The sequence below is a fragment of the Sander vitreus genome, chromosome 17 (genome assembly GCF_031162955.1).
Source record: "Sander vitreus isolate 19-12246 chromosome 17, sanVit1, whole genome shotgun sequence".
In the NCBI taxonomy this organism is placed as follows: Eukaryota; Metazoa; Chordata; class Actinopteri; order Perciformes; family Percidae; genus Sander; species Sander vitreus.
In genome coordinates this window covers 15,262,171-15,276,231 of record NC_135871.1, presented here as the reverse complement: position 1 = coordinate 15,276,231, position 14,061 = coordinate 15,262,171, and the positions used below count along the sequence as shown (strand labels likewise).

General features: G+C 39.7%; 2 protein-coding genes across 4 annotated transcripts; both read left to right on the top strand.

Annotated features, from left to right (window-relative positions):
* Positions 1-752: 752 nt before the first annotated feature.
* Positions 753-10,160, top strand: paox (polyamine oxidase). 2 transcript variants are annotated; one of them, XM_078273187.1, is made up of 10 exons: positions 753-1,043; positions 1,514-1,690; positions 4,991-5,121; positions 5,260-5,447; positions 6,463-6,644; positions 7,502-7,671; positions 8,296-8,381; positions 8,494-8,606; positions 8,673-8,827; positions 8,940-10,160. In XM_078273187.1, the coding sequence occupies exons 1-10, from the start codon at positions 896-898 to the stop codon at positions 9,090-9,092; spliced, it is 1,503 nt and encodes a 500-aa protein (XP_078129313.1). In that variant the 5' UTR covers positions 753-895; the 3' UTR covers positions 9,093-10,160. The 2 variants fall into 2 exon arrangements, with proteins under 2 accessions (XP_078129313.1, XP_078129312.1); XM_078273186.1 differs by having other exon boundaries at positions 753-1,055.
* Positions 10,161-10,844: 684 nt separating this feature from the next.
* On the top strand, positions 10,845-14,049 carry mtg1 (mitochondrial ribosome-associated GTPase 1). 2 transcript variants are annotated; one of them, XM_078273045.1, is made up of 11 exons: positions 10,845-11,093; positions 11,250-11,316; positions 11,843-11,945; positions 12,038-12,124; positions 12,242-12,298; positions 12,646-12,736; positions 12,825-12,886; positions 13,045-13,141; positions 13,265-13,346; positions 13,471-13,583; positions 13,798-14,049. In XM_078273045.1, the coding sequence occupies exons 1-11, from the start codon at positions 10,991-10,993 to the stop codon at positions 13,893-13,895; spliced, it is 960 nt and encodes a 319-aa protein (XP_078129171.1). In that variant the 5' UTR covers positions 10,845-10,990; the 3' UTR covers positions 13,896-14,049. The 2 variants fall into 2 exon arrangements, with proteins under 2 accessions (XP_078129171.1, XP_078129172.1); XM_078273046.1 differs by having other exon boundaries at positions 11,023-11,113.
* The last annotated feature ends 12 nt before the right edge of the window (positions 14,050-14,061 follow it).

Here is a 14,061-nt window from a genome sequence, read left to right as displayed (position 1 = left end):
AAAGCGGTTGCTTCTCACCTGATAGGGTCACTGGATGGGGAGGGGGGGGGGGGGGAGAAAAGTCTGAAAAATAGCTATTAGGCGGCATTATGCAGCAATCTAAGCTCTAGTAGTGAACAATATATAACAATACCGCAAATAGGCCAACATATTTTACACCTGTAAATTAAATTAAAAATGATTTCACTTGCATAAAAACACTAACTAGGCCTACATGGAATGTTAGTGTTAACAATGACATTCTTGTCTGAGTGTTAATGTTATTCAGCAAACACTAACACGATGTAAAAACATAACTTCAAGCGGAGGCGCATATGTCACTTGCTTATCTCAGTAAGATGCGATCACTCACATCTCCCTCACCCTCCTCGCAAGCTCACAATACGTAGGTATAGGCTACACTGCCATAGAAAAGGCTGACATCTGACGGAAGCATAGATAAGTAACTAAGTTATTCTACAATTGTTCAAAACACAAGACATACATTTTTTTTCCTTCACAATAAATACATATATAAATTTGGTCAGTTTTAAATAAATCAAAACAAAATGCGTTGTTCATATGTGCAAATTCTACACTCTTGCACAGACTGTTTAGTCTGTGTATAAGCCAATTTGATAATAAAGTAAGAAACGGCAAATTAAACATGGAGTGATAAAAAAATATATTATTAGGCTACACTCAATTCAGTTCCAGCCGGTTTGAGCCTAGAAACGAGTTTTATTTTGAAACTCTTAAACGGAAGACAGTTTTTAAGTCACCGCCGATCTCTTTTAGGAAGTAAGGACAGTTCATCCGGTTATCTCTATATACTGTCTAGGGCCGTTACCCGAGTCAGCTTTCTTTTACTGTCTATAGTAGTCTATATTGCAATAGTGCAGGTCCAGCTACGCTCATGAGTGTGAACGCTAAAATAGTCATTATAGGATGCGGGATATCAGGTATAGCAGCGGCACACCGACTCGCTAACGCTGGATTTCATCATGTGCGGATACTTGAAGCGACGGCAAGAAGCGGAGGAAGAATCAAAACCGGAAGATTGGGTGAGAGTCTATGTGAGGCAAACATTTACTTTGACTGCAATTTATCTTTTAGTCGTTTTTAAGAAATTATCAAACCACTTTTTCTCGCAGAGGCTCAAAGGTCACTGTAATTTCGTTTATGGCTTCTCCGTTCCCACCTTTACAGTCTATGGTTCCCACGCAGGAAGTTTTGCGTTAACGTACTTCGTGATACGGTCTGATCCAGCAGGCTCTGACAGGAGCAGATATGCTATAAACCTTTTGTTGTCTTGCTTGCAACTACTCTTTTAATCTATGTTTCTGTGGAAAATTGGATTCCATAAACAAATCTTACAGATCCAAATAGTTTCTCACCTAATTTTTAAATGTTTTGTTATTGTACGTACAAAAGATGATTAGGGTTAATTCAGTCATAAACAATAAGCAATACCCAGATTAATAATAACTCTTTTCTTCTCTGCAACCACACACTATTTTCCATCTGACTGCAGGTGATAACATTGTTGAGATAGGAGCAAACTGGATCCATGGACCGTCCGAGGAGAACCCAGTGTTTTGTCTTGCCCGTCAGTACAGGCTGCTGGATCCAGAGGCCCTCACCCCAGAGAACCAGGCCATGGACGTCGGAGGACACCCCCCCTGGGTTCCAAACGTTTTCAGCAGTTCAGGTCGCCTTCATATTATTTTTGAACTACTGTATCTGAGGAGTCAGTCTTGTAGACAGCAGAATAGACCAAACTAAAATGAATTACAACTGTGCTTACAAGTGCTTTTGCATTATTGTATGTAATGATAGCCAGTGTAATGTAAGCGTTTGATTTAGAGATGCACCGATTGACCGCCGGTGACCGGAATTGGCTGATTTTCACGTCATCGGCCATGACCGGCGATCTGCCGGTCAGACTGACATATGCCGATTTTATGCCGGTCAAATACACTCAGGCGCCGCATGATTTACATCACGCAACAGCAACATCACATGCAGGGTTTTCGCTATGTGCATTTAGCAGCGGCGCACTGCCGCTCAATCAGCCGTTTATGAAATGTCATAAAGTCGTAATTAAACACGGCTCGAACAGTCAGCCGCTCTCTCTCTCTACCTCTGAGGCTGAAAAACTAGAACATGAAAACCGCAGTCACGCGGGTCCCGTGAAATATGACAGCTACAGTTTATCGGAAAATAGCGTTGGGCACACTGACTTTGATGACTTTATCAGACCCCAGATGAGACAAGAAGCTAACGTTAGCAAACACTGTGTGGTCCCTCTGCCTCTGACGCCCCGCTGGCCGCTGTAGGAGACGCTGTAAACAAAAAAACAAAAAAAAGAGACGCTGTATTCCTCCGACACGCTGTATTAACGATACTGTTTAAAACGCTTTCCAGGTTAGTGGGGGTGCATACCGCTTAAAACCAACATTAAAAACATAGTAATCTTTAAAGAGTTTGGTTTTGTTGTTAAACTGTGTGTAAAATGAGCGGTGACGTTAAATCATCTGTTTCAGGTAACGGAGGTGTCGTGCCAAGGTACTTATCCCCGCCAGGATTTGTATCCCCTGGCTGCGGGAGCGCACGTGCACTCGGAGCGGAGCTTCGGTCCCCCTACAGGTTGTCTTATTGGAACTACAGCTGCAGCTAAAAGTTACATAGTGGAAGACTCGACAGGATTTTCCATAGTAAGGGTCTCATTTATCTACATAAATACGTGTATTTGTCTGTTATATTAAGGCGTCGTTTATTATTGTGGATTAATCGACAGTGTTTTCCAAAGTTCCATATTGACATGCTCCTATAGGCCTATCTATGTTAGTCATGCAGGTTAATGAATAATATTTTTTTCCTCGTCTTTGCTAACCCATCCCTCCCTGCCCTCTAACGTGATTTCTTTTTTAGTTTAATTTAGTTTAATATGGCTTTTCAATTAACCGCTTTGTTCACCTGTCTGCCATATAAGTTACAGAGGGGATACACAAAATATCAGGCCGTTTCTCACCTGCTATAATCTGTACCCCCTCCCCTATTATGCAAATGGTCTGTCCTGTCATCATGTGTGCTATTTTCTGACTTTACCAGGTCACAATAAATAACTTGAGATAATATGGAGATGCCTGCTGTTTTAAAGCAAAAGTTAAAGAGGGGATACACAAAATATCAGGACGTTTTTCACCTGATATTTTGTGTATCCCCTCGCCTAACATGCAAAGGGTCTGTCCTGCCATCATGTGTGTTATTTTCTGACTTTACCAGGTCACAATAAACAACCTGAGACAATATGGAGATGTCTGCTGTTTTCTAGCAATAGTTATATAGGGGATACACAAAATATCAGGCCTTTTTTCACCTGATATAACGTGTATCCCCTCCCCTAACATGCAAAGGGTCTGTCCTGCCATCATGTGTGCTATTTTCTGTGTCTACCAGGTCACAATAAACAACCTGAGACAATATGGAGATGTATGCTGTTTTAAAGCAAAAGTTAAAGAGGGGATACACAAAATATTGGGACGTTTTTCACCTGATATAATGTGTATCCCCTATGTAACTTTTGCTTTAAAACAGCAGACACCTCCATATTATCTCAAGTTATTTATTGTGATCTGGTAGACAGAAAATAACACATATGATGACAGGACAGACCCTTTGCATGTTAGGGGAGGGGATACACAAAATATCAGGTGAAAAACGGCCTGATATTTTGTGTATCCCCTATGTAAGTTTGGCAGAAAAAAGCAGACATCTCCATATTATCTCAGGTTGTTTATTGTGAACTGGTAAAGTATCCCCTCTGTAACTTATATGGCAGACAGGTGAACAAAGCGGTTAATTGAAAAGTCATATTAAACTAAATTAAACTAAAAAAGAAATCACGTTAGAGGGCAGGGAGGGATGGGTTAGCAAAGACGAGGAAAAAAATATTATTCATTAACCTGCATGACTAACATAGATAGGCCTATAGGAGCATGTCAATATGGAACTTTGGAAAACACTGTCGATTAATCCACAATAATAATCGACGCCTTAATATAACAGACAAATACACGTATTTATGTAGATAAATGAGACCCTTACTATGGAAAATCCTGTCGAGTCTTCCACTATGTAACTTTTAGCTGCAGCTGTAGTTCCAATGAGACAACCTGTAGGGGGACCGAAGCTCCGCTCCGAGTGCACGTGCGCTCCCGCAGCCAGGGGATACAAATCCTGGCGGGGATAAGTACCTTGGCACGACACCTCCGTTACCTGAAACAGATGATTTAACGTCACCGCTCATTTTACACACAGTTTGACAACAAAACCAAACTCTTTAAAGATTACTATGTTTTTAATGTTGGTTTTAAGCGGTATGCACCCCCACTAACCTGGAAAGCGTTTTCACATTTATGCACAATGACACATAAAGAAAACTTGCTAAAAAAGGAACTACACGCTGTTTTCAAGTAACGTTATTATTGACGTTCAAACAGACCTGTTTTGAGGAATATCTTTATACTGCATTAAGGCTATATTTATTTTATTTTTATTTGTTATTTTTATATTTTATTGCCATTACCTGTTTTCATACATACAGAAGTTTAGTTTGCTAAATATATCACATTTGTTTAGTTGGATATTGGATGTGAAAAGAAGGAAATGGTTCTTCTGTAACATTGCACTTTAGATGTGTGTTAATTTCCCACACCAGGAGTCATTTATATAGTTGTATTTTATAGCGATCAATTATCTATTTAAAAAATGTTCTATGCAAAATGTAACATTTTCTATTAAAGAAAAGATAGAAAATAAATATTTGTGTGTGCTGTAAAGTGGTTAGAAAAAATGAAATCGGAATCGGCTAAAATCAGTATCGGCTGGCCTAACTCAAAGAAAATCGGAATCGGCCTAGAAAGTTGTAATCGGTGCATCTCTAGTTTGATTGTAACCTGATGATATTTTCCTAATTTCTATTCTGTATGTTGTGTAACGTGTGCAGGTCAGAAGCTGAACGCTGAGGACATCTATCCTGCTCAGGAGATGTTTGCTGAGCTGATGTATGCGAGTTCAGAATTTGAGAGTCAAGGAGGAGAACCTTGGGCTTGTGTAGGAGATTTCATACGGTCAGAGGTATGTTTCTCTCTGTGGCTATAATAATAATACTGGATGTTGCCTAAATTGGCTGGAATATCTCAGATGTTCTTGATAATAAACTGAATCTTGCTAGAATAAAGAGTTGTTGTTTTTTTTGCTTGTTGTTTGGGGCAGGCTAAACGACGAGCAGCAGAGGAGTGGAAAGATATTGATGCAACCACCAGATCACTGCGACTGTGTGTGATCAGTAACATGTTGAAGTTGGAGTGCTGTGTTAATGGCTCTCACAGCATGGATGAGGTGGGCCTGGGGGCATATGGCTTATACAAGACTCTACCTGGATTGGACTGTACATTCCCAGGGTTCGTATTCCAACATTGCATACATACAATCTAGTGCAGCAACTAACAATTATTTCTATAATCAATGTCATGAAGTCGTTTTATTATCACCACTTTTATTATAAGTAAAAGTGGTGTTTTGCAATTGCTTGTCTGACCAACCAGATGATGCCCCAATTATTTATTTTATAGAGACATAAAATTAAGTTCCGTCCATTCATCCATTTTCCTCTGCTTATCCGGGGCCAGGTTTTGGTGGCAGCTGGCTAAGCAAGGTATTCCAGACGTCCCTCTCCTTAGAAACGTTTTCCAGCTTCTCCTGGGGGATTCCCAGGAGTTCCCAGGCCAGATTAAATATATTATCCCTACAGCGTGTTCTGCGTCTACCCCAGGGTCTCCTACCAGTTGGACGTGCTCTGAAAAATCTCCAAAAGGAGTCGCCCTGAAGGCATCCTGATCAGATGCAGTAATCACCTCAACAGTAACAAGGAAGTGGCTCTAATCCAAGCTCCTTTCTTCGGATACCAAGCACACTTATGAATCACCCTACGCTAGAACATGGTGTTTGTTATGGCCAATCCATGAGTTGCAGAGAACTCCAATAACAAAATACCACTCATGTTTGGATCGGGCAGGCTGTCACCACTGTCACCCTCCTCCAGGTTTCTACATTGTTGCACACATGTCCCCCAGCAGAACTATAGAATAAATAAACGCAATCCCCATCCAGGACACCACCCAGAGACTCCAAGGGCATGATTACCGCTTCTGAAGAGTCCATCGTGTTTTTTTTAATCCTCGGTGTCCTCTTTGCATACTAGAAACTGCATGGAGGAGGGGTGGGGGCGCGTGCGTGATCACGGAAGGCTTGTATCATGTGGACACGCCGACAGTGTTGTTGTCATTACTACAATTTTTACATTGAATTCCTCATGGGGGAAGACAAAAACTATGCACTATAGCTTTAATTAACTGATTGTTTCAGCGTACATGTGAGTGTCTGTTTGACTTAAACAGCATTTTCTTTTTCTTTCAGTGGCTATGAAGGTCTTATCAAAAACTTGATGTCGGAGCTTCCCAGTGGTTTAGTGACCTACAATCAGGCTCTTCACTGTGTCCACTGGAACAACACAGAGAAGAGAGAAAACCCTGTGACGATCGAGTGTGATGATGGGGAGAGGATTGCTTGTGATCATGTTATTGTCACAGTACCTCTGGGTAGAATCAGACACCTACATTCACAAACACAGTCTGCTATTTTCTGTTTCAGTGCATGAAATGTTAAGGGTTGTGCTACAGCTCACCTTTTAACAGGACCTTTAACATTCTCAACCAGTTACTGTTGCCAAAAGCATTATGTAATTAAGCATTACATTTGTCAATTTGTGAATTTGCTTGTAAACAATATTTACACATTTTACAGTCCCTCCAGAAAAACGCGATTATGCGCATAATTCAATGCATAATCAGCCAAAGTCCGCATATTTATGTGGGGGCCTCACTTTCGCTCTATAAATTGCCGATTTCCGCGCAAAATATGCAGGGCTTGCATGATTTCATAATCCCCGCATTTTCGTTGCAAAAAAGTCACATATATCTTAGCAGAAAGTTGAAAAATGTTGTGTTTACTTCACACAAGAGCAGCCATTTTCCCCTGTTGCAATGGGAATGTTATGAAGTGACGTAATTACGCGACGTGAACATCACTGAAAAGCTGCAAACCCCGCGATGAAGCCATGATGAAACCGCAGTTTTTGCAAGTTCCCGCAGTTTCATCGTATTTTTTTAAGAAAACGTGCCGCATAATCAAGGATTTTTGCCTGCAACAATCACAAAAAAACTGCATTTTTCTGGAAGGACTGATTTTAGTTTCTGTTTCTAATATAAACATTGTAATTACTAAATCCTGTCACTAAGTACAATCTCAAGCATAACAGCTCTCTTATTCTGCAGATTAATCACAGTTAAACAATCAATAATAAAATGTGAATTTCTGGTGTAGTTTTACCAGTTAAAATTCAAGCTATTCAGTATTGACAAAACCTAACTTGTTCTGGTTTGTTCTGTTTCATCAGGATACCTGAAGAAGCACCATTCAGCACTGTTTCGTCCTCTTCTCCCTCTTCACAAGCTGCACTCCATCCAGCGACTAGGTTTTGGAACAAACAATAAAATATTTGTGGAGTTTGATTCACCGTGGTGGGATGCTGACTGTGAGATAATCCATCTTGTGTGGGAAGATGAGGTGAGACGTGTAGTCAATAAATAAAGGTTTACGTTTACTCTAAAGTACATGTATACACACCAAACTCAGTAATACTTTACTATACTTTAATAAACCGAGATTTTGATGGAGATATAGCCAATACAGTCTCTGTCTGTGTTGGGGGGAAACACCCGTCCAGCGCTGTGTGCCCCGTAACGTCCACCAAGCACCACACCCCAGAAACGAGTGCAGGCCAACATTTCCAACTATGTTTAAATATTATGATTTAGTAGGATTAAACATGGGATTATTTCATTGGCTAACATGGCTCCTCGCTTCCCTCAGTCACATCTCTTTCTAAAATGTGTTTATCACGAAAAAAAACTGAACAGACATGAAAATAGAAAGCAAATAGAAATGATTTTATCATCTTCATCTGCCACCAGAAATTCCTTGCCCTCCTCATTATTACCCAGAATAAGGGGTTCTTTGACCAGTTTTTAACACGATCACTGGCTAAGGATTACTCTCCATGACAGAGTAGCCATTTTGTCTTATTCTCCATCCAAACATCACAAAAAAGTTTGATGTTTAGGCCACTAGTTAGCAAAGTAAAATTGAACACATGCGAGCGTGTTTGTTTCATCTCTTGTCATGATTCAGGATGTCATGGTGGACCACGTGCCAGATGTACAGACATCCTGGATAAAGAAGTTGTGTGGCTTCACTGTGCTGAAACCCACCGAAAGGTCAACAACCACAAACGCTGATGATTGCTTGCCTTGTGCATGTTGTATTAAATGGAAAATAACTGATAAATCTTTTAATTTAATGCAGTCCTGTTTGTGGTTTAACTTTCAGGTATGGCCATGTTTTGTGTGGCTGGATTGCTGGGCATGAGTCAGAGTATATGGAGACACTGTCTGAACAAGAGGTCACACACACCATCACACAACTCATCCACAGATTTACAGGTGAGTCTAAATAAATCAGGATCAATGATCTCTGTCAGCACTCGCAGACTAACTGTGTGTGTTTAGGAAACCCTACCATCACCCCTAGGAGAGTCCTGCGCTCCCAGTGGTTTCATGACCCCTGGACATGCGGATCATACAGTTACCCAGGTATAGGCTGTTCAGCGCAGGACCTGGACAACATGATGGAGCCCCTGCCTACGAAGGGATCACAGTCACAAGTACCCACATGTTCATACTCGAACTAACATATGTTTGCACTGAGCATAACCATCAACTCATACATAATTAGCCAATGTGTAAGACTTTTTGTAAATATTTGGTCTGTTTCAGCCCCTGCAGGTGTTGTTTGCTGGAGAGGCTACTCATCCCTGCTACTACTCCACCGTCCATGGAGCTCTTCTCACTGGGTGGAGAGAAGCTGACAGACTCATCTCTCACTACTCCTCCATCAGTCCGTCGGAGCCACCCAAGTCCAAGCTTTAAAAGAACAACACTACTTTGACAGAGATTTATCATATGTATGGCTCAAATCTGCAACTTCTTCAAGCTATGATCTCAGAGTTTATTTGGAGGATTGTGTGGGAGCCTGCTTTTTTATTTAAATCAGTCACTTAAAGTGCTCATATTATGCTTTTTGGCTTTTTAACTTTCCTTTATTGTGTTATATATATTTTTTGTGCATGTTATAGGTTTACAAAGTGAAAAGGCCCAAAGTCCACCCCAAAGGGACTTACCATCTCCAACAGAAAACACTGTTCACAAACTGCTCCAAACAGCTCTATTGTAGTCCAGCCTTTACTTCCGTGACGAACGTGCGTCACTTTGTAACACACGTTATAATGCTCACCTAGCTGCTAGCATGGCACGCCCTCATGCTCTGCTTCTGACTGGGTAGTTGTCCTTACCTAGGTACTGTGCATGTGCGACTCCCAACAAAGATGGAACAGAAGTGAGATGCCTCACTCTGTAGCTAAAACAGAGAGCTCAACACACAGGGTGAAAAGAGGAGCTGCATTGTGCAGTACAACAAAAATATGGTGTTTTCTGAAAATTAAACCATGTAAACTTATTCTGATATAACCTCTAAATACAGTTATGAACCTGAAAATAAGCATAATATGAGCACTTTAACATTTTAGAAAGTACCCCAGCCACTGACATGTGATACTGCTGATCTTATGTTGTTCAGTGCATTAAAATACAAATGGACATGGGCAACTGAGTGATCAATGGAGTAATGATATTTTCATTAAATACATTAAGGATGATGCTTTAAATAACTGATGCATGAACTCTTTGTATATTTTTAGTAAAGAAAAAATAAGGAATTCACTTTGAAATCATGCAGTAATCCTGTTTACAAATCAGTCTAACAGCATTGCAGTTGTAAGAATTAGTAGTGATTTTGGATCTTCACTGTCTTGTTTTAAGACTGATGATTGAATTCTATGCAGTTTTCTTCTTTTCGCTTTGCTAATTTATTGTTTATGCATTGATTGTAATTAATCTATTGATAAATTATACATTTTACAATAAATTATTTTAACAGGTCTTAAGTCAATGACTAAATTAATTCCCACATGTATGCGTAAACATTTAATAAAGTTCAATTTCACTTATTCAAAATTCAAAATATTAATCATTTTATTTTTTAATATTGTGAAACATACTTGGCCATAGAAAGTGTTTGGACTGGAGAACATTGAATTAATATATTATTCACATTACAGGCCAAAGCTATCCAGTGAGACCTCACTGACACAAACATGTCAAAAAAATGTAATGTTATCTAAAAAAGTATTAAAAATGTAATGCAAACACAAAATACACCACATTGATGTTAGATTTTAAAAACTAACATCTATCATCAAGAACAGAACAATGTCGATGTTGGGACCATAGAGTGTATGTTATTAATGGTTGGGACACACCAGACTGAATAACATCTGGGTCATGGGATCATTGTTAAACAGAAAATCAGTATTCCAAAAATATTCTGCAGAAAGAGACACTAAGCAAAGTACATGCACATTGACGTTGGTAGGCATCTGCCAATAAATGGTGAAAGACAAGCCACCAACTGATTACAAAGGTTCCTGCACGATTCAAGGGATAGTAAGTAATTCATTGTTTTTACCTGCGGAAGGCAGCAACGCGCCCATTGGCGTATAAACTGCAAAAAAAAGAAAACATAAAAGAAGAACAAGGCCTATACCGGAACAAACATGGAAACAAAGTTGTTTCGAGTCGGCATGTAAACAGTGAAGCACATCATCAACATGGCCATTACAGCAAGCTGCTTTGTAGCTAGCCGGTCAAAATAAGCCTTTCGTTAATACAAACGGAATCCAGGCGTAGTCCTATTTAGATGAACAGCAGCCATGAAACTGTACCACGTACTCCGTAATGTCGGCAAGTTCAGGACCGTTTTTGACTTTGGTGCACGGGAAGTGGCTCATTGGTTCCCCGGACACATGGCTAAAGGTAACAGCTTTGCTTAAAAAGTTAAGTCTAAGTTAAGTTATGTCACATGTATGCAATTGGAACATAAATGTTTGTCCCGTGTGTAAAGCAAGCAGTCTTGTATACGTTAGTGGTCACATAATCGCTGTAATAGTAGTTTCACCTGACCGTTTGCAGGACTCAAGCAGATGAGAGCCAGCCTGAAGAGTGTGGACTGCGTCATAGAAATCCATGATGCCAGAATATCCTTTTTCTTCACTGCATTAACGTCAGAATATAGCAGCGCTGAGTGCCGTCTTTTTTCTTTTCTTTTTTTATAACCGATGTAAATGAATACTGGTTATGTAATCATATCATTAGTATTATTTATCTGCTGGTAGTACCAGAAGATTACCTGCTGTTTTAATAATAATATCTAACCACAACTAGTGAGGTACTCTGAACTAAGACTTTAAAATGACAAAAGAACCACTTTAAAGCACATTTCTAAAAGTTTTAAAAGCTATAACTGTTATTGGTGCCAGAATCTTCACAGAAGCTTTATAGAGGATAGTAGCCCTGGCATCAGAGAAACATTCACATTTGTGATTAAATCCTGACCTTGGTACAACCTAAAGAAAAACACTTGTAGATCAGAAGCCATAGGAGGGACACAAGGATCATTAGATTATCTTTTTTATTTACTTCATTTAAAAAATCCTAGCATTTTACCTCTTATTACTGCAGAGGTAAAATGAGAACTGTTTGATTTTCTTTAACATTAAGGACATCCCCTTTTCTGGAAGAAACCCTGCGTTTCAGGAGACTCTAGATGTCCGACCCCACCTGCTAATTCTCAACAAGATGGACCTTTCTGATCTGTCCAACAAGCAGGTCAAAATTCTTGCTGCTATTTTTCGCAGACTCATGTCATCAGCTGTTCAAAATCACTAACACAAAATTATGTCTTTACATTTGCCCTGCAGAGAATCCTGAAGAAGCTAGAAAAAAACGGGGTGAGGAATGTTCTCTTCACAGACTGTTTAAAGCAGAGAGATGACAACATCAAAAAGGTAAAGGTCATCACTGGATACTAAACATTTGACTGTTTGCAGTTTGTCCTCAGCTGATATGAAATTTAAAAAAAAGTATGAGCATTAATGTGCAAATGATTCCTGTTTTTTCTGTAGTTAGTGCCACTGGTGGTGGAAATTATTGAGAGCAAACCACGCTTTAACAGAGATGAGGTATGCTTACCTATCACCCAACATATACACCAATACAAACATATTTGCAATAAGCTACATGAGATATATCAGCGACATACTGCATCTTAAAAATACCACACAATTACAGAGATAACACTCACAGAGCTATTAATTAATGCTTACTAAAATGCTGTTTTATTGTGACTCTAAAGTGTATTTTCTATTGCCTCGTTGGAGCTGACTCCACTTGGTCCCATTTATTTCCACTTTTAGGTTCATTATATTTTTCTCACTATTCACATTTTAAGGTAAATAAAGGGAGGCCTATAACATGCACATGGCAAATATGTTGGCCATGCTCTAACCTTGTCATGTAAAATTTTCAGAATACAAATTATTGCCTGATGGTGATTGGAGTACCTAATGTGGGGAAGTCATCTCTTATTAACTCATTGAGAAGAACAAACTTGAAAAAAGGTTTGTATAATAAAGTATGATAGTTGTTGGACATTGATTCAGTATGATCAACTTCTCAGTAATAAATATTATATACACAAATTTCCAGGTCGTGCATCACGAGTAGGTGGGGAGCCAGGTATAACTAAAGCGGTCCTGACTAAAATTCAGGTGGGTGTCGTGTGTGTGTGTGTGTGTGTGTGTGTGTGTGTGTGTGTGTGTGTGTGTGTGTGTGTGTGTGTAAGTAAGGGAGGGAGGGTTGTGTGTGTTTGTTCATGGGTTCATTGTGTGCCCATCTGCACAGTATTTGTAGCTGTCTTTGTCCTCAGGTGTGTGAGCGACCCATAATGCATCTGTTAGACACACCAGGAGTCTTGCCTCCTAAGATTGAGAGTGTTGAAACGGGGATGAAGCTGGCTTTATGTGGTGAGCAGAACAGGATTATTATTAGTTTTTCCCAACATAATAATGTACTGTATTCAGTGGAATTGCTGTCACATTTTCAAATGTGCTCAACAAATATTTTGATATTTTTCTTTACTTCTCCAGGAACTATTCTGGACCATTTAGTGGGTGAAGACATTATAGCTGACTACTTACTCTATTCTCTGAACAGGCTTGGAAAGTTCAGGTATGATTGACTGAACTTTAAAATATGGTCAGTGTATTCCTTTTGCTTGACATTACTGAAGTGTGTGTGTGTGTGTGTGTGTGTGTGTGTGTGTGTGTGTGTGTGTGCGCGCGCGCGCGTGCAGTTATGTGGAGAAATACGACCTCCAAGAGCCGAGCGATGACATCCAGCATGTCCTCAAACGCATTGCTGTAAAACTTGGAAAGACGCAACGGGTCAAAGCCATTACTGGAGTGGGTAAGAAAGCACTAATTCTACAGAAACTCCTGCTACACACAGTATTATTCACGATCTACCTCTTAGTTTAATTGAGTTAAAGGAATAGTACGACATTTTGAAATACGCCTATTCTTGCCAACAGTTTGACGTGTGATCACTATCATACTCACTATCATATTAACGTCTTAAAGATAGTCCTATGAAGAAAATGTTTGTTCCTCGTCTTCCTCAGGGAACATCACCATCACTGTCCCAAACTACACAGCAGCAGCTTACGATTTCATAAGAACCTTCAGGAAAGGAGAGCTGGGACAAGTAATGCTGGACTGACCTGAGCCATTATAATAAAGACAACCAGAGTTTCTGGGATTTACCAGTTTGCCCTCAACCTAGAAGACATTTTGGGGACATGATGCAGTCTGTTTTGTTTATGGATGATGTATCTAAGCGCTGTATCCTTTGCAAATAAAAGACTTTAATTTGATTCAGGTACAGA